General features: G+C 38.1%; 2 protein-coding genes across 3 annotated transcripts; one reads left to right on the top strand and one right to left on the bottom strand.

Annotated features, from left to right (window-relative positions):
* Positions 1-12,375: 12,375 nt before the first annotated feature.
* LOC116325726 (SLC35A4 upstream open reading frame protein-like) lies at positions 12,376-16,208 on the top strand. Its single transcript, XM_031746703.2, has 3 exons — positions 12,376-12,520; positions 13,645-13,743; positions 13,890-16,208. The coding sequence occupies exons 1-3, from the start codon at positions 12,506-12,508 to the stop codon at positions 14,085-14,087; spliced, it is 312 nt and encodes a 103-aa protein (XP_031602563.1). The 5' UTR covers positions 12,376-12,505; the 3' UTR covers positions 14,088-16,208.
* On the bottom strand, positions 16,153-20,356 carry LOC116325724. Of its 2 annotated transcripts, none has more exons than XM_039621744.1 (8): positions 20,226-20,356; positions 19,926-20,029; positions 18,555-18,724; positions 18,196-18,260; positions 17,873-17,903; positions 17,441-17,650; positions 16,999-17,049; positions 16,153-16,760 (listed from the first exon to the last, which is right to left on the bottom strand). In XM_039621744.1, the coding sequence occupies exons 1-7, from the start codon at positions 20,352-20,354 to the stop codon at positions 17,006-17,008; spliced, it is 753 nt and encodes a 250-aa protein (XP_039477678.1). In that variant the 5' UTR covers positions 20,355-20,356; the 3' UTR covers positions 16,153-16,760; positions 16,999-17,005. The 2 variants fall into 2 exon arrangements, with proteins under 2 accessions (XP_039477678.1, XP_031602562.1); XM_031746702.2 differs by having other exon boundaries at positions 20,162-20,288.
* Between the last annotated feature and the right edge of the window lie 568 nt (positions 20,357-20,924).

Below are 20,924 nucleotides of genomic sequence, written 5' to 3'. Positions count from 1 at the left end.
AATATGCTGAAGATGTGACTTGAATCACATCGCTGTGACTGGCACTCCGTGTCCCTAAGGCTCTCAGTATCCAACTTCTTATCTCTCCTTGAACTTACACCACATTTGTCATCGCTGTCAGCAGGAAAACTCTTGCTCTTAAATGTATAGTCAAGCTCCATCAGTTAAACAAAATCTCATTATAAAACAATAATGGGTTTGTTCTCGACTCGAATGAGAAATCATATCTGTCAAATGTTGCCAACACATCGTGTACATTAGATGTAGCTAGAAAGACACAGACTTAATGTTATGCAATTACAGAAAAAAAAATCACTGTACACTGTAAAGTTTGCTTTTGTCCTTCAAGCTATAATTTGCTTTGAATAATGCATAGAGTGAATGAGTGTGTGTTTATCTGCATGTCTGCTCGGTAGTGTATTAAAATGCAAAATGTCTTTTCTGTTTTCAGGCTTGACGGCCAACTTGCTGGCCTCTGAGTGCTTTTGTGTGTGCTCTGCCGGCCTGTAAAAACAGACTTACAGTATGCGTGTGCATGTATCTGTGTGATTCAGTGCCTCTGTAGATGTGTGTGGGTGTGCAGAAAGGGGACAGGCTGCTTCATCATTCTAGTTAGTTATGCAGACAGACTTAGCAGCAGTTCTCTGGACGTGGCACTGTTCCCCTGCAGCATCAAATATTCAGCACACACACCTCTTCCATTCCTTTCCTTGACGCTAAATCTCTACACCTGGAAGGCCTTCACAGAATGTTGATTCAGTTTACGTCGGAGCAGCGAGTCTCCTGAGGATGTTTCTAATAGAAACTCAATTCTAATAGAAAACAAAAGTAACTGTTGAACATCACAAAGGTATAAAAGAAAAGCGTTGCTGGATATAAAGCAAAATTCAACTTATTCCTTCACTTACAACACAAAGCATGCAAAATTTAGAAATGTAAGTTGATGTGTTATACAAGCAGTAGTTTACAGTTGAAGTTGCTCAGCAGATTCATTAATGTTAGACCTTTTTCTGTACTCATTTTTACAAGCATGTGTAGGCTATAAGGATACATTTTAGATGTAGATCATTGTAACCTACAGTACTGAAAGAGGGCATGGTTAACAAAAAAAGAAGTTACTCAATACAGTTTAAATGCGACATGACAAATATTTTATGAACATACAGCAGCTCTATTTGTGTTTTCATTATGAACATTTCCTTATAATAAACAATCAATTTTCCCTCTGCTTATTGTGCTTAACTTAAATTCCTTTTGTTGCTAATAACAAAAACAAAGTAATTAATTTAATTTAGATTTCTATTAATCAGACATAAGCAGCTGCACTTATCAAAATAATTAAATTTCCATCAATAAATTAATTATTTAGATTTTCAGCTTTGCATTGTACCCTGAATTTTGTCTCTGCTTTATGGCTACCAAACAGTCCACTGTCTCAACATTTTATTTTAAATTTATATAAATGTATATTTTTCTGTCCAGTCCTTCCACAGAAGCCTCTTCTTGTTAACACTCCAGCCCACACCCTGTAATCTGGGTGTGCATTCATAGGAAACAGTCAAATATTATCATAATTTAGTGACACCACCCTCATTTTATCAGTCTGTAATAGTTGAACACCAAAAGACATTCATGTGGTAACATATTTCTTCTCCATTTTATCCCATTTTTGAAATTACATGTTCTGAAAAGCTTAACCAAGGGTCAGAGGGTGAGAACATGTCCCAGTGGATATGAAAAATACAACATGTTTTTAACTATTTAACTATTAAATTCTACTTAAGACTTCACTCTTCTTTCAGCTATGTCTAATACCTCATCTCCAGTATCAGAACTTACATGCTCCAGTTTATCCCTCCTGCGAAGCCAGACGCTGGCTGAGTAGTCCTGCTGCTGCACGGCTGTTATTATGGAGCTGGCTGGAATCCCGGTGACTGGATAGCCAAAACCTAACCCCTGACCCTTTGTGTCCTGGCCACCTACTATCCCGCGTGTCCCTCGTAACTCCATGGCTGGTTGGTTGGTTGGGCAACTGGTTCAGTGGTCTTCCACTCTTGCCAAAAAAAATCAATTAGCTTGTTGATCCTCAGCCAATAGGTTAAAACAACTCTTCATCCAGCTGCATCCTGTACACTCAAATTTTAACTCAATTTGCACATGCTGAAAAATAAATACACTTATTTATCTGCAATTATAAAAATGTGTTTTTTTTTTCTTCCAAAGTGATTTGCTATAAATATTCAGCTCTGGTGGATCCTCTTCTGTCAATGTCTGTAATGACTTAAACACAAAATCCCAGTTTGAAGCTTTGCATTCCTCAAAATAATCAACAAACAGCTTTCATTCTCACCGTACCTCTCTGGTTATGAAACGAGAGTGTCCCTGTCTTCAACACTTTTTGCAAATGTCCACAGGCTGCAAGAAATCCTCTTTCCAGTGCTTCTCCTTCTCATGATAATGCAGAGATCTTCAATATTTGCTGAGCTGGGTTAGACTGGGTTTAGGCTCTGCCCTCAGCAGACGAGGGACTCTGACAACACTGATCAGGACTTCCACCGATTCAGGCATCCCCCGCGTGAGAGCGTGAGTGTGAGGAACAGAGAAGGGAGGGGAAGAGGAGGGGTTGAAAAGCACACAGAAAGAGGTAGAAAGAGAGGGGATGGACAGAGTTGAGGTGAGGCTGATTCATAGTCATAGAGGGAGGAAAGACCCCTCTGTAAAGCATACGCCGTTATCAATAGACTCTGACAACAGGAGGAACAGACACATCTGTGTTTATCCAATAAACATTATTCAGCCTTTTTCTTAATCTTAAACCTCTTTTTATCTCTTCAATCCTTTCTCTTTCCACTTTTTTGAGTAATTCCCTCACACTATGAAATATCAGTGTTTTCTTCTTTTAACCTGTCAGCTCTCTCCCCTTGTCTTTTGCTGCCTAAACCTCCAGTTCTGCATTGTCTTTCTTCATTTTCTTCCCACCCACTTGAGTATTGACAGGTTTTTTCAGTTATCTTTCCCCTGATTCATGACACATGTACCTCTGACTGCACTCAAACATGCAGACATACGCAGACACATCCCCCTTGGTGCATCACAGCAGAGTGGTGCAGTGAGGCTGCAGTACCTCTTTTTCCTTACCTTTGGTTGTGTCATTGTGCCAGAGAAGCAACAGAGCTTAAAAACTTTAATTGGCATCTGGGAAAACTCATGCATACTGTACTGACACACACACAGACACACACAATCGGTTCTACTTCCAGTTGGAGAATATTGCACTCACTTGTATTAATTTCCTTTCAGTTATTCCTACGTGCTAGTATTGAATCCCTAAATCTATACTATATTCATATAATTTATAGATGTCTTCACCCTAAAATTTAATGAGCTGCAATACAGAAACTTGCTTTCTTGTTCCAAAAACAGGGGAGGCAGGTCCCCATAATATAAGCAATGCAAGTTCTGTGTCACACACCATCTACACATTGAAGTGATTAGTGGTGGATAGCCAGAGCACTTTGCTTCACTGAAATGAAAACAGTTCATTTTAATTGCATGCACTGACTTCCATTACTGTGGTTAGAGTTAATGCTGGGAGTCTGCCAAAGAATGACAACACATGCATTCTGTGCTTATTATACGAAAATATGATTGGGGTGCCACTTAAAAATAAATAATAAAATAGGGAGAAATATATGAGGCTGTGAGGGTATTCAGATTTTTTTTATTTTGTGCATGGGAGGAATTCAGGGTGCTGTCAAAGAAAATGTTTACTGGTTTAGTCTAGATTTAATACTATTTCTTAGTTAGAGCCAGAGATTGTATAAAAGATGGATTCTGCCACCATGAAGTCACCCATTAGGTTTTTGACTCCATATTTTTTTAAGCCTTTGGGCCCTATTATGTTGGTTATTTATAAGAGGGCTTAGTGCTAAGTTATCAACTAACTACCAATTCTGCTAAAAAGTGCTAGCTCACACACTAAAACAATTAGTTCATGCTAATACATTTTTGTTTATATAGCACCAAATCACAACAACAGCTCCAAAAAAAATTTATAGTAAGCTAAAGTGTAAGAGAGACAACCCCAACAAACAGAGGCTTTTCATGAGCGAGCACTTGGCAACAGTGGAAAGGAAGAACTCCCTTTCAACAGGAAAAAACTTCCTGCACAAACAGGCTCAGGGAAGGACAGCCAACTGCCTTGACTGGTGGAGGGTGAAAGGAAAGAGAAAAAAGAAAAGAAAAGCTTAGAAACAGAGGTCAAAAAACAAACTCTAGGATGGAGAAGACAAAATTTAATGTCATGCATTTGTGATTTTTAATATATACACATGGAGGGGAAAGATAGGAGTGGAGCAAAAAATGCTCAGTGTATCATGGTATGTTCCCCAGCAGCCTAATACTATTGCAGAACAACTAGTAGATGATTCAGGGTCTCCTGGATCCAGCTCTAATTTTAATCTTTCTCAGAAATGAAAGTTTTAAGCCTAGTCTTAAAAAAGAAGATTTCTGTCTCATGAATCCAAACTAGGAGCTGGTTCCACAGGAGATGGACCTGACAGCTGCAGCCTGGCTCTCATTCAACTTTTAGAAACTCTAGGAACCACAAGTAAGCCTGCACTCTGAGAGTTAAGTGTTCTATTGGGACAATATGGTATAACGATAAGATGTGATTGTGCCTGAGCTTTCAAGACATAGTATGTGATGAGAAGAAATTTAAATTCTTGATTTAACAGGGAGCCAATTCAGAGAAGCTAATAATGAATTGCAATACTCCAGCCTCAACATAAAGAAATGCAGGACAGGAAGTTTCTAATTTTCTTTCTAGGATATTTATAAATATTGCGCAGATGGCAGAGAGCAGTCCTACATATGTGTTTAATGTGTCCATTGAAGCACATATGTGCTGATCGACAGCTCAAAGTGTACCAGATTAAACACTACATTTTTTAAATTTTTAGCACAGAGTACAATAACTTCAGGTTTGTCCAAATTTAGGAGCAGAAAGTTATAGGCCAGGCCTGTTTTGAAGACATGCCTGTATGTACTGTCGTCTGGCTTAATAGACAAATGTAGCCGAGTACTATCTGAATAGCAGTTCATTTTTTTGCGATGTCTTCTAATAATATTGGATAAGAAAAGAAAGTATTGGTCACAGCACAGAGCCATTTGAATGAATAAACTGGAATCTATTAAATCTAAAGTGTGTGAATGTGTGTGTGAATGGGTGGATGACTGGATGTGTAAAGCGCTTTGGGGTCCTTAGGGACTAGTAAAGGCGCTATACAAATACAGGCCATTTATTAAATCTATCAGACAGATACGACTCAAACCAGCGCAGAGCATTTAATTTAATACAAGCAGTGCATTGTTATTTCAGTTTTATGTTATGAGCAGTGGTATTGAATGCTGGACGGAGGCCTAGCAGAGCAAGTATAGAAACACATCCTCTGTTAGATGCCGTAAGAAGATCACAAGTAACCATCACATGTGCTGTTTTGTTGCAAATGTCTTGGACGGTCTGTATCACACAACAGGTCATAATATTTGTTGGATACTTCCATTAAAAAGCTCCAAACACAGTGGAGGTTTGGTGACTCCCCAAATTCCATTGTCCAGATGGATGTTATGAGTTTCTTTCATTTTTCAGTCCTGGTTAGAACTAATGTTACTATTAACTGCTGATCTGGTGGGAAAGCACTTCCACACCTTTCATGAATAAAAAAAATAACGACATCACTGCATCATCTGTTATTTAGAAATCCTTAAACCACAAGATGCACTGCATGATGTTCCTTAGACACTTTATATTTTAGTCCATAGAAATATAATTAAAGAGTAAAATTAAGATTGAGTGTTTTTTGAAAAAAGAACTTACAGCAAGCCATATGTCAGAGCTGTACAGTTGGGTTAGTAAGTGTATTATAAAATTTGCTTTTGAAGAATACTCAGTTTTCTACATTGCTGTATAGAAAGTTATCAGGCTCATTTCATATAACTGATGTATCGTTAAAGGACTGCAATACATGGATTACTTTATACAGCCAATCCAATCATCAAGATTATCCTTTATCCAGAAATGGTGTGAACGCTTCTACCTATACTGGCCTCCTTATAAAGGATCCAGTCCATTTCAGGATCCAGTCTAAAGTTTGATTAGTTGTTTTTAGGAGTCTCAGTGGTTTGGTACTCCTTTCTTAATGGAACCTTTAAAACCCTACAATCCTAAGAGAGTACCGCGTTCTACAAAACAGCTCCTCTCGGGCATTCCTAGATCCTGGCTTAAAAGCAGAGGCGATAGTGATTTGAGTGGTGGCTCTTAATCTTTGGAACAACTTACCTCTTTATATAAGAGCTGTTGACTATGTCAATCATTTTAAGCACTTTAGAAAACCCTATTTGGTCTCCCTTGCTTTTTTGTCTAGTTGAGCAGAGTATTCTGGCTTTTATTATGCAAACACAGTCTTATTTACTTGTTTTATTTGACTTTTAGTGTATCTTTATTATTTGATTTGGTGACTCTTACACATATAATTGTATATTTTGTAAAACTTTACAGCACTTTGGTCAACTGAGGTTGTTTAAAATTTGCTATAAAATAAACTTTGACTTGACTCATACCTCATGCTGGTGGTTGCTACAGCAGGGAGCCTGGGCTGTCCACACAAATGTTGACATGCAGCCTGAAAAAAATCGGTGTATATTAAATCACGCAGCCTCACAGTCAATAAAGTTTGACCTTCTCTTCTGTTATCTCAAAGGTTTAGAAAACTCTCCCTTACTACACATGAAAGGCTAATACTACCTAGCTTCCATTCATTTCTGTGTTATATTTGAATTCATTCTGTGTTATTTTCAAGTGGCTGATAATTTTTTTGTGACGCCTCATTGCATTTAAACAATGCTGAGTCATAAATATTTGTGAAGCAGTCTCAGTCCCTCTGCAGCTCTGTTTTCTTCACTCACATTTTTCTCGGCTAGGGGCCATCGGTGGAGACGCGGGCTGAATACTGAGCACCGAGGTTAATGAGGGAACTCAGATGAAGAGGGGCCAAGTCAGCCCACAAAACCACTGCACCTTGCTGAAAGGCTTTTAGGTTTTAGCCTTGGGGAAAAGCATCACATTAGCTGGTACACTACAAAGGTGTCTGACTGACGAAACACTTTATTTCTATTAAAGTGGATCAAAAGTGATCCCAGGCTGCAACTGGGTTGAAAAATAAGACAGTAAGGCACAAAGCATTAACTGAAAAACTTTGCTTGTTAAGTACATTATTTCTGTCTTTTGTATAGTGCCGTGCAGCACAATAGAAAGAACCAATTTATGCACGGTGATCCTTGATAACATCCAACACGGTGTAGTGCAAAAGCAGCATCGAGTCAGTACCACGCTGCTTTAGCCATAACACTCTCGAAGCAGAGCTCAGGTTATGAAACCATAAGTCAGTGCTCTTCACACAAGAGGCAGCAGGAGATGAGTTTTATACACTCTGTGATAAAACTTTCAATGTTTCAAGCGCATTTCTTCTAAGAACCAATTCCGGTCTGCTTGCCTCCACCCCGGGGGAAAGGGTCACATCTCTTGGGTCTGGGTGCCATTTCCCCCTCTGGGGGCGAGGGTACCTGGACCCAAGGCATAGAGTATGTTTGGGGAGTATGATTGTGTGTACATGTCTATGTATGTCTATCCCTACGTTGGGTGAGTGCTGAGTGTTTGTATATGTGTGCATGAGGGTGGGAAAGCATGTTTATGTCTGTGTGTGCCTGTTTGTCTGTGTCTATATGTCAGGTCGGGTCTTAGACTCCACCTCCTGGGTACTCCCAGGCCCTCCAAGTGTGGAGGCCTATCTCCCCTCACCACACTCCCTGCTGGTAACTGATGCCCTCAGGGGTTGGTGCATTGGTGGTTCTTGGTGTCCGGGCTGGGCGCTCAGGTATGCACCAGCTCACTCCCGGTGGCTACTTGGCGGGGCCCGGTGCCTGTCGCTCGGTCAGGCCTCTTCCGGGCAAAGGGGCCCTCGGGCCTCCGGCCTCGGGCCTGCAACTCGGTTCACTCTGGCACAGCTGGCTGCCGGCAGAGCCGGCGGGCACGCCGGTGCAGCCCCTCTGGCTTCTGCTCCGTGGCTACTGGGTGACCCCCTCATCTGGGGATCCCTCAGCCCTTCCCAGGAGGGTGGCACGGATGCCCCTCCGGTGGTACTCCTTGGGCTCTCGCACTCTGGGGCCTCTGGATGTCTGGAGCCTGGATCTCCTCCATGCCTGCTTCATGCCCTGGGGGACGGGGCTATGGGCCTCACACCCTCTAGCAGACCGTTACATGGGGAAACCTTTTTGTATACAAGCGCGTTGATCCACACAGGTGTACACACGGGTGTTTACTGTTCGTAGACAAACTACACCTTTCTTAGCTGCTACTTCAAAGCACATTGTGCGCTGTCTGTCCTGCGTGCTGCACAACAACTTTCAATATTTAGTATTTACTGCTGTTCACACTTAGCTAGATTAACGTGATGGTGTTGTGTTTAGTATGTTGCTTTGTTTTTGTTTTTTTTTTTTTTGCTTGTCTTTTCTTCTTTTTCTCTCAACAGGTGATCCAGGAGATTTTTTATTTTTTATTTTTTCTTTCTCTTTGTCTTTGTAAGTGCCCTTTCTCACTGTCCCTTTTCCCTTCTGTTTTTCTTTTCCTTCCTCTCTTTCTTTCTCCCTTTCCTATCCCCCCGTCATGTCTGTCCCATCTGTAACAACTGAAAATAAAATAAATAATAACAACAAAGTTTGATCAAATGGACCAATACGGCAATGCCATGATGATCCATTTGGCAAAATAAATCCATTTGGTATCCTTGTTGGTCTTCAGACAACAATTCTGACGGCTTAAGAACCAAATGGGACAGGCAAAAAAAAAAAAAAAGAACCAATTCCATATATTGCCACATTCACACTGAGTACCTGTTTCATAACAACACAACAACTTACAAGATATGAAGGAGCAAATAAAAACATAAATCATAAAGGGTATGCTGCTGGCAAGTTATCCCAAAGAGATGCTTTTAGAAGCTCGTACAGTATTTCATACCCTGATTATCAGAAGAGCATGTCATCCCATTTGAGGAACATATGAACATATTATTTGCTGTGAAGAAGCTTCTGAAATTAGAGAATTTATGTGCCCTTCAGAGAAACTCATATTTACTCAAGATTGCTTATAAAAAACATTTGCTTTATTAAGTTTCAGCAAATCATGGAGTAAACATTTCTTGGGGTTTTCCTGCTTTATTCCCAATGAAGAAAATAACTAACAGACAGTAACACATACAGTGCTTTGACTATAAAATACATTTTAAATGAGTTCTTTAATCACATCTGAAAAAAGATGACTGCCTCGACATCTCAAAGCCAGTGTATGCAGGGCTTACTTCTCCATCCTTTAAATTATAATAGCTACATCTGCTCAAACAACCAATGCTATTGCTGTTTGGAGTATTAACACAAACCACATTCATTATGCAAGAGAAAATGTTCCGCTGGGCTTGTTGAATAATAGATGAAGCTTTAGTCACAAAGCTATAAAAGTCCAAATTATTTATTGTTTTTTTCTAGTCAGAAAATAGGCAAATTTATTACTGTTTCGAAGGTTATTTTGGGCGAGCTGCATCTCATGACATTGCAATGACTACCTAAACTAAAAATGATAACTCAAACATAAATCTACGATCTGTCCCTGATATTCGTGGTACAGTATGTGAATACACATTTCCCTGAAGCTCATCTCTGTAATGATTGCACCATAAGCTTCCGTGACCTTTCCAGTACAGAGGCGTCCAAAGATTAGTCAGCCAAACATCCCTCAGCCAAAATCAATACGCCCCCTGAACCATCAACAGCACTGAAGATCACAGACGCCTTACCTCCATCGCTCCTTCCAAGTCTTAAACACCTGCAGTCCAGGGGAGTGTGAGGGCAGTCTTTCATCTCATGCAAAACTATGCAGACTGTGTTACGTCCAGCTTGAACCAACCATTAAATACTGTGGTCCATATCAGGTTGGTCCTGCGATAACCCCAAACAAGGAAAGGTTAATGGACTCTCTGTCCTGCCTGAGCATGAGGATTAAATACCTCTATAAGGCCCTTCGGAGAAACAAAAAGTAGAAATTTATGTTTTGGCAAGCTTCATCTTTTTAAATGAATAGAAGATGAAGACCTTTACATATTTTTCATTTTGCAGTTTCGCTCTTTTTGTCTCTTTTGCCTCTACATCAGATGGGAATAACTCAAGTTCTCTAGTAGGTCTTAAATGCTTTCTCTCGCCATCTTTCTCAATCTCTTTCTCATCTCCTGTGACTCGGGGCTCTGCCATTCGCTCTCACTTCCACAGTCTCTGGAAAGACACACTTGTGGGGAGTCATGGTCTCGGCAAGTAAAAAAAATAAATCACACAAGGTTTTAAATCCAATTCACTTGATGTAATGACTTAGACTTTGTTGTTATACATCTATGGGAAAATACTTATCTTACATTAATCCCTACAATGTTTATTCCCTGCTTCTACTGTGGGATGCACTGATGATTACAAAAGAGAGATAATGAGCATCTCTCTGTTTCTGTTTCTCTGATCCTCTATCCCTTTGCCTCGCTAGTTATTTATCTGAACTCTTGTTCTTTTTTTCACTTTCATTTTCCCATCATTTAGATCTGTTCTATTATATCAGTATATTATATTAGTATTTCAGCATCATAATGTTAAAATGTGTGGGGGGGTGGAAACTGCTCTGCATTGCAAAAGCCAAACTGGAACTTGGAATTAAAGAGGTTTCAGAGTGAGAGATGAAAGAGGAAGAGACAATTAAAGTAATGAGCCCATTGTGACCATCTGAGTTATGTTTTGGTTAAATTGTTTTTGAAGTCTCCCCAATTATCACAGCCCTCAAACAGTGTTCAAACATAGCATATCATTTTTTTTTTTACAATGATCAGAAATGGCAGGGTAATTAATTGCTTCATTTATTCATATTTCACCTTAATGAAATTTACCAGGCTGTCACAAATTCTTAACAAAGTGGTTTCTGGTATTTGCCAAAAAAATGATTGCCAGTATTTAAACAGCTGTAATTGACTTATTGGCCTATGATCTGCCAAAGATATCTCAATCATATCTTTCATGGATGATATCAAGTCATTTTGAGCCAGAAATAACATTCCTGTCAAAAGGTAGAAGTTACCTTCATGTTCTGGCAAAGTGACTGTTATAAATGCTTTTTAAAAAATCCAGGTAAAAAGGTCTCATTGAAATTAAAAACTTTGTTGTCAAAAGAGATCTGCCCAAGATGGCAGCACAAATTAAAAAATATATATAACATAACAATTCAATAAAGACATTTAAGTGAATTCACTATAATGTGGAAGACAGACTAAGGACAGGGACATTTGAGGTGGATACAAACTGTTCTGCATGTTTAAATACCTGAGGTCAACTATCCAAAGAAACACACAGTGCAGAAGAGAGGTGAAGAAGAGAGTGCAGACAGGGTGAAGTGGGCGGAGTGTCAGGAGTGATTGGTGAGAAAAGAATAGCAGCAAGAGTGAAAAGAAAGGTTTGCAAGATGTTAGTAGGTAAGACCTGCTATGTATGCATGGTTTGGAGACAGTGGCACTAACAAAAAAGCAGATGGTCTAGCTGGAGGTGGCGGGGTCATAGATGCTCAGATTTTCTCTGGCAGTGACCAGAGTGGACAGGATTAGAAATAATTCTGTCAGAGGGACAGCTCAGGTCGAGGGCTTTGGAGATCAAGTTAGAGGGGAAACAATGAGATGGGTTGGACATGTACAGAGGAGAGATAGTGGGTATATTGAATAAATGGTGTTGAATATGGAGCTGTCAGGCAGAAGGAAAAGAGGAAGACCAGAGAGAAGATTTATGATATTGTGATGTGCAACAGGTTTGGTGTGATAGAGGAAAATGTGAAAGCATTAAGTACAATAAGGCAGAGTCATTAGGATACTTGCAAAACATGCCATTTCTTCACATCATATATATCCTTGTCATAAATCCTGTTGACTGCAGCCTATTTATCAATATAAACAAAAATATTAGACATTAAAAAACCCACAAATAAACATCAACAATCGCCTTTTTGGCATGACACTGGTAAAGAAAGACCTGTCTGACTGATGAAGACAAGGAAGGAGAATATGTTGTGCCTGCAGGAGACCAGGTGGATGGGAACCAAAGCCAGGAGCACTGGAGCTGAGTATGGAGCTGCCAGGCAGGAGTAAAAAATGAAAACCACAGGTTAGATTAATAGATGCAGTAAAGGAGAAAGCTGGTTTGATAGGGTGAGATGGAAACAGATGATCTGAAAGGAGGATCTTCTGCTTTTTAAAGGGAGCAGCCGAAAGAAGAAGAACAGTGGTCCGTGAATACACCAGTGGAGGGCAGTAGACTTCATTTTTAAGCAAATCCACGAGAACAAGAAGAAGAGGTGCTGCATCAACGGACTGGAAGGATGGCTAATGACAAGGTCTGTCTCCAAGTTTTTAATGTTAAGCCAACTTTGAATAGTGGATAGGCGTTAATTTTAACTTGACCTGTCATTTAGCATTGGCCGTCAGCTTCAGCTTGGGGTGTCATTACGTAAAACAAAGTGTAGCGTCTTAGAGGTAGCTAGCTAAACCGTTAGCTTACTTTCCGTTTAACCGAATGAAATTAGCAAACAGGAAATACATTTATTGTGCATTCAACCAAATCCATAGCACTGTCAATGAGCTGAAAATGAAAAGACTGTTAATTTAATAACAGCAAACGTTTTGCTAGCTGCTAAAATAACGTTGACGGGAAGGACTAGATTTGGAAGGTCTGTTCACCTTGACTGTGTCAGTTAGCAAACAACAAAAACAGCGCTTAAAATGAAATATTTCTACAATTAAAGAAGCTAAAAGAAAACACAGTTAGCTTAGTAACCTGTCGAAAACAATGTTACTGTTCTCTAAAAGGTGTCATGCCCGCTTAGGGCAACGGATATATAGGAATGGTTTTAAGAGACAAGTACCTGTTCCAACATGTTCTCTATGCTTTTTGTTTATTTTACTACCATCGGCATAGGGTCACTGTTGTGTAAGTTACCCGTTTTACCTGGTTTGTGGAATGCAGTGTGCTTTTACACAGAGCTCGGGGAAACACGAGGAAACTTAATAAGATACAACCACTTTAATATTTAGTTCCAAATGTGAAAATTGCCTGTTCACAATTGCAAGGATTGGCTTTGGGGACTGAGAGGAGGAGAGCCACCTTTGTCCCCAAAGCCACTCTGCTTTTCAGCTCCAGCCGATAAGAACATTTCCCACACCCATAAACATAAACTACACTCTTCCTACACTACTGACACTTTATTCACTTTTAGTCACTTGCAGTTATTTATTCACCTTCAGTCACTTTAATTTTAAAACTGTGTAATTTTAAAACTGTATATACTGTATATTCTGTGTATTTATTATTTCAAGTTCATTGTCAGAGTGTTTGCTGTGCTTGGTCATAATACAGGAAGTTCTAATGTTTTATTATTTTTAGATACACTCCATGTTTTAGAAAACCCTGGTTGCCTCCACTAACCTGTTTGCTTGTCTCTCTGCCTACATGTTTGTGTAGAATCCACTGGGCCAACTCAAGGATCTCGTGGAGTTAAAAGACCAGTTGGAGGACATTCAGAAACGGGTAGAAGATGAGATACAGGCTGGAGTTCCTCCAGTAAGGCTCACAAAACCAATATTATTATTATACAGAGAGCATAGATTACTTCGCCTTGAATTTTGTTGAGAGTTAAGTTATAAAATTATAGGTCGAGGTATATATCAAAACACCAGACCAGGTCTCATTTCTCTTCCTCTCTCTAGGGGGGCAGTCTGCTTGCTTCTCCTTTCTTGAAGGGTTTTCTTGCTGGGTACGTTGTCGCTAGACTTCGCTCTTCAGCGCTGCTAGGCGTTGCCATAGGCACGTGTACAGGGATGTATGCAGCTCAAAATTATGCTGTTCCCAACATCGAAGAAACCATTAAAGACTACATACGCAACCTGAAAGGAGGACGCAAGTAAAAAGGAGGAAAATTGGAGGCAAACAACGGAGCAAAGCGAGTGTCAGACATCTTCAGGAAGAGTGTGCCAGTACAGCTCCACATGGGATCAGAAACATATAGAAAAAGTTTAAAACTTATCAGACTTTAATGTGGTATTTTTTTACTTTCAATATACTCAAATAATATATAAAAAAAAATTTATAATTACACTATTGAATTTGGTATAGAGTGAAAAAAAAACAGCTGTTCTTTTCCTTTTCATATATATTTTTTTTAATTAAGTTGACCCCCCTGCAGATGACAGTTCATATTAATATGAATGCAGAAAAATGTCTGGTTGAAATTTAGACAAACTGCTACTATTGTAAATCCTCACAGCTGCTATGATTGACTTCTGAAGCCAACCTTTTCATTCATTACAGCACATGCTTTCTAAAAGTTAATTGAAAGACCAACAAATATGTAGCTGTAAACTCTGGTTCTGTTGACCTCTCTAGCACAAGCTTGTTGTAAGAAAACACGTTGCATTTTTATGAAAATTCAAACAGGACTTGAATTCTGTGTGTTTTGGTATCTTCTGCCCTCTAGTGGTCAGAAATCAACAATAGCAGCCTTAACGAATTAGCACTTTTTTTCCTTTTTTGCTCAGGGTGTAAAATTGCCTCACTTTACATCACGCAGTTCGTCTCTGCAAAACCTGTCAAATCTTGTGGTTTTTGTTATTTTTTCACATTGTTTACAGTTATCAGAGCAGTGTCTGTAATGTGGAGTGATGTCAATCTACAGGTACAGAACCCTTTCCCTTTCCTTCTAGATTGTATTTCCTAATCTCTGTATAAGTTAACACTTTTCAGAGACCTGTCTCTTTTTTTTATTTTGACAAGTTGTTCCATGATTGACTCAGAAAAAAACTCAATTTGCTGGAAATTATGTTGCTTTTTCTGTGTCCTGCACACTGCTGAAAAAATTCTAAGAGCAAGAAAACAGCCAAATGCCAAAGCAATTCTTTTTCTTTATTAAGATTTAATTTGCTCTTTGAACTTTTAGAAAAACTGGGGAATGTGTGTTAAAGCATTTCATGTAAAGTATACATTAATAGTGCCTACTGTGGTCCGGAGTTGACAGTATCATCTCAAAAGCCTTGTAAGAGTTGGCTGCCTGTTTTTTATATGCTGGAAACTGACCATTTGCACATGTATCAATTTTACTAATCTAAAGCCGTTAGTAATTTGTATTTTTTTGGAATCTGTCGAACGAAAAGCGGTAGCAGTTTCACTTTCTTAGAATGTGCTGATTGCATCATGCACCTATGAGTTGTACTTTTTTAGTATTAGAGGTTTAAGCTGTAAAATTGAGTGTTTTATCCATAGACTATGCTGCTTCTGCTGCAGGATGCTGCTTCTGCTGCAGGAGACACATCTCTAATAATCCAGCGTGTAAAGTTGTACAAAACAGTGGTGCCACTTGGCAAAACTAGCATACATTTCAGTGTGAATTTTCATTTTGCACAGCGGATATTTCACTATGGATGGATATCCACATCCAAAAATGTGGACAATCCGCTTTTTCAAAAATAAATCAGGAAACACTACAGTATTCAGTGATTCTACAAAATATATTGTTGTTTTTGCAGCTTTAGTGTAATATTAAAAATGTATTCATGTCTATGGAAAGCACTGTAAAACTGCACTGTGATGTTTTTAACATGGTGGCAACATCGAAATGAACATTTCACACCATTGCGTAATTAGATCTCTAACAGAAATTAGATAAACAAGCCATAAAGGAGAAAGACGTTTCAGCTTGTTAGTTTTCAGGCAAACGTGTGTACTGTATGCTTGGTGACATGTGCCTATTGACAATCATTGTGTTCCTGTCTCCATATTGTATGCTTTTAGTGTCTCTTTTTTGTCCTCTGTCTTTGCATGTTTTTAAGTAATAATCTTTGTGGGATATTGATTCAACTTGAAAGAGCATAATGGTTTAGCAGTTTTGGTTTTTGTGTGTTTATGCTCCTACACATCGAAAACAGAATTGTTTATAATTCCCACTGTGCTGGTGTCATAAAAGAAAACCATCAGAACTGTTTTTAACAGGTTTTATTTGGGTTGTTCAAATAAATCTACTCATGTATCCCGAATGTGTCCAAATTATGCTTCAAAACTTGTAATAACAGCTTTATTGTTATTATATTTTACCTTATGCCAAACATTACAAAATTTAAAGACCAAGCCTTTAATGTCAGGGAGGACTGCATTTACATTTTGTCAGAAATCCATTCTTAAAAGTATTTTTTTTAAAGTACTTTGGCTTAGCTTCTGCTTATTTTTTCCTCTTTATTTATTGTGTGCCTCCCAACACACAAACCACATTCTTGTCCAATCATCAACATTAAAATAAAGCATTTAAGGCTGCACACTAAACACTATTTGATAATTATTCATCTTTAATAGCCATTAAAAATCTGCAATCACGGTCAAAAGGCTCTGCTGTCAGTAGAATATTGGTTGCAATAAAATAGGAACGATAGCAAGCAGGTAACTGGTTACTCTTTGGTAATTTATCAGCGATATATAAAACCCCATTAGCTTATCAAGTGCAGCTGTGGTGATTGATTCGGCAAAGTTGTAACACGATATTAGGAGATGAGCCGAAACTGGTTTCTGGAAAAGACTGAAGCGGCTTCTGTTGCCTAAAACAACAACAACAACAAAAAAAGCATGATTAATAAATGATTAATGGTTTTAAATTTGCTATTCAAGATAATTGTACTTTTCCAAAATTATTAGTTCAATTCAATTTTATTTATATAGCACCAAGGCACATTACATTGTAGGGAAATACCCTACGATAGTGAAATTTTAATTGTAGAAACTGTAGCTTATAGCGATCATATAAAGTAAGGCAGAAGAATATGATTGTTTACTCACCACAGTTTTAATTGTCCTCACTGGGAAGACTCAGCATTTTCATCATGCTGCCTGGAAAGACAGATGTTGGACTGTAAGTGACACTGTAGCTTAAATCAGATGAATCCAGATTTGTATATGCATATTGGAATTACATTACAATCCTCTTATGAAAGATCAATATTTTTAAAACAAAAAACCTTAGATCTGAGTTCTCTGAAAGTATATTCAATATCATGCTAAAACCTAATACACAAATTCATTAATCATGCACAACTCTACAAATAGTCAGCAAAAAGGTTCACTGAAATCTCTGACGTGTGGGTTGTAGATTTAAATAACTACATAAAATAAACCATAAATGCAACAATAAAATGCTGATATGAAACTGAACATGGCATTTTCATGAATATTTTCTTTTCTAATTTGAACTTAATACTCAAAATCTGTTATCTTGTCTCACCAGCACGGACGGACACATTGCAATTGGCTTGTCCTTCGCGCTCGCTTCCATCAATCTGTTCCCCGGTGGCTGTGTTCACACACCAGCAAAGGGACCCGAAGCACTGCTGGGCCTTGTAGAGGCCATTCTTTTCACAGGCAGGTTTGAAACCTGGCACCTGAACAGGCTTCACGCCAGAAGCCTCCAGCTGGCACTTGGTGGTAGGAGGGGCTGCGAGAGCAGGGGAGAGGGGATGAGTTGATCCACATTTTATAAATTTGTTAAAGACAAACTTTAACAGTCTAATCTTTCTGACTATTGAACTTTGAGGTCACATATGAGGAAAGAAAAAAGAGCATTTTTGTTAAAATAAAGCATTCTCTAGGCCATAAACAGATGAGAAGATAATTAACACATATACAGAATACATAAACACAAATATTTAATACATACATGAATCATCTGGGGTTCCAGTTGAAGAGTCCTGCAACACAATAAGTTAAAAAAAACACAAATGAGAAAAATACTGGACTTTAGAAGTGTATCACTATTCAGTAAAGTTGTACTTATTTAACTTGAAAAACAGTAACTAGACTGAAAAGGATCAAATTTCATCACTGAAAGTAAGTAAATAAATATATAAGTAAGTCAAAATTTTGCGTGATTATCTTCAAAATTTGACAAAATTAGGTTTAGGGTTAGATTTGGTCTGAGACTTACTAACTTGAAAATCAAAAGCCCAGTTTCAGACATTTTTTTTTTTTTTTTTTTTTTACCGTGTCCACAAAGTCCGACATCACCATGGAGTTCAAGGGCAGATGCATCTTCATGGGTGCAGGAGCTATGGACAGGGAGAGAAAGGTGTATGTGAGACGGAGGTAAAACAAAAAGCAAAATACAGGAAAAAGAGAGTGGCACTAAAAATAAATTGTACAACAACAGAGAGCCGTAATTCAGTTTCAATAAAATCCTAGGAACCGATTCATTATCAGTCTAAGTTGTTTTACAGGTAACAGGGCAGTTTCATGACATTTTGTCTTCTTTTTCATCTTTTTTAATGTTTAGCGGTTAAGCAGTTTGTTTTAAATAAAGCTTTTTTGCTGGATCCTACTAATTCCCAGCAGAGCATTCTCACCAGAGTTGCCTCGTGACACCTGTGTCTCAAGTTTGTTGTTCCGATCCTCCAGAGATTTGATGTCATTCTTCTGGCTCAGGACGAAATAGACGGTCATCGCCTGGCCCACAATCAGCACACAGGCCAGAAGGGTCAATCCTGCCACCTTATAAGCCCGGGTAGAGCGGCCACTGGAAAAAAAAGAAATCAATATTTCTTTATTAATGCTTGTAGGATTAAAAGAATATTATTTGCCACTAGAAGGTCTTCAGGATGAAAACCTTCAGTCAGAGAAAGATGATGAGTAGGTAGGCAGAAAGGTTTATGGACATAAAAGAATATGAAGAATGAAGAACCTGATTGGTAACTTAGACTTTTTGTTGGCTCAGAACTGGGGAAAAAATTGATATAACAGGAACTATGTCCATGGTGCTCATGTGTATACGTAACTAAGTAATGACATCAGCTGTTGTCAAGCAGACACCTGAGTGAACATCTAAGATGAGTTCTGTTTTCACCAGGGCATGTTTTGGACAATCCTTAATTTTGACGTGTGCTCAGTGAGAAGTTTTTTGAGTTCTGATTTACTGATTGTAGAAAAAAAAAAAAATCCCCAAATCATTAAATACAGTTTTGTTTTTAAACAAATGCCGTATATATTTCATTTATATTTTTATTTAATTCTAAAATAACATTAATTTCTACATCAGTAGCAGTCTCAGCATAATAACCCAGAAATCCACTTCACATTGCAGTTTTGGAGTCTATTTTTGTTTCGTTCTTTTCTTTTTGCAGTGTGTAAATCAATTAGCAAACTAAAAACTTTTATAAATATAATATAAATGAGGTTGTTTTGTTTGGGATTTTTTTTTTGAAGTGCTGTTATTCATCTGTACTACAGTAATATAGTATCAGTGTGGTAGTAATTTACAATTACAATATGATCAGCTACCGCTATGTAAAAACTATAGAAAAAACACAATCAGGAAATAACGGTAAAATCCTTCTCTCTGACACACAAATGTGTTTCTTTGACAGTGATTTCGTTTTTTATTACATAGCCACGACTTTCTATGACATTATAGGACTTTCTTATCCCCCAAAAAGGAACAGGATCCCCAAACTGTGACACTGTAAACAGACATCAGCAGGCAAGCAGTCTGGCAGGCGTGCACACACACACACACACACACGCACACACACACAAACAAACAAACAAAAATAAAACATATATAAACATATATATAAAACATGTAGTATCCTATTATAACAAAACGACACGACAGTTTCAAAACCTAAATTAACGTTTAGGACACCCACATTTTGGTTTTCGCATCGTGATCCCTCACCTGATATTTGTGACACACACAAAAGTACATCTTTAACACTTACTTCTGTCCTGGCACTCCAACATTGACGGTTGTTTCATGGCTGCGAGCGCCGATTAGAGGTTGGGTTGGAGTCTCGGGGTCGGACATCTTCACGCAAACACAAACCTGGAGCAAACATACATATATTTAAAAAACGCTAATTACAAAAATAAAACAGAAAGAATAATAACATGCTTTCATAAACACAAACAGACACACATACACACACACACAAGGACACAGAAACGGATTGTTTACCTTTTCTTAGGTCAGACTGAAAAGTGATTCACAGTATTAGTGACCGAATTCAACCAAATTTTACCTTTATGGCTGATGAAAGACAGAAGGAACTGAAAGCTGAAGGCAGGGGAATCCCGCACTGCCAATCTCTACTCTGGTTGGCGTTTTTTTCACAAACTGAATTTGTGATTGGCTGTTTGTGATAGTTCATCATCTGTAACTAGGGGCAGAGAATACAGACGTTTAGTCGTGGTAAAAACAATTGAGCTCTTTATATGGCGAAATAAATGGGGTATATCTTTGAATTTTATTAAATATCTGTAAATAATTTAACTTTGTTAAAAACATGAACAACATACTGTGTTTTCAAAATACCTGCACTACCGATTATGTCTTTAATAAAATATTGCTATCTTTATTTCTAAATTTAAATATAATATTAACAAAATTACTACTAATAACTATATTGAGGAACAATTATGCTTCCAACCCAGTCCTGTAATTTCTTTACATCCTTGAATCGAAGTTAACTCTTGAAAAACACAGTTTTTCATTCAAAATTCAGAAACCAGACCCCAGTAAACACTCATTTATAAAATTGTTATTATATTAAATATATATCATTAGCATGTATTTAACATGGGAGATTTTTTTTTTTTAAAAGAAAGAGTAATATTGATACATATTTCAAATGAATATCCACACATCCAGCTTAGAGACTTCCTTTTTCCTTTCTTTATATTGGTTGTAAATGTCCACCACTTAATGACATCTGAAGTGT

The sequence above is a fragment of the Oreochromis aureus genome, linkage group 13, assembly GCF_013358895.1.
Source record: "Oreochromis aureus strain Israel breed Guangdong linkage group 13, ZZ_aureus, whole genome shotgun sequence".
Taxonomy (NCBI): Eukaryota; Metazoa; Chordata; class Actinopteri; order Cichliformes; family Cichlidae; genus Oreochromis; species Oreochromis aureus.
The sequence above is the reverse complement of the archived record's forward strand: the minus strand, read 5'-3'. Positions and strand labels throughout refer to the sequence as shown.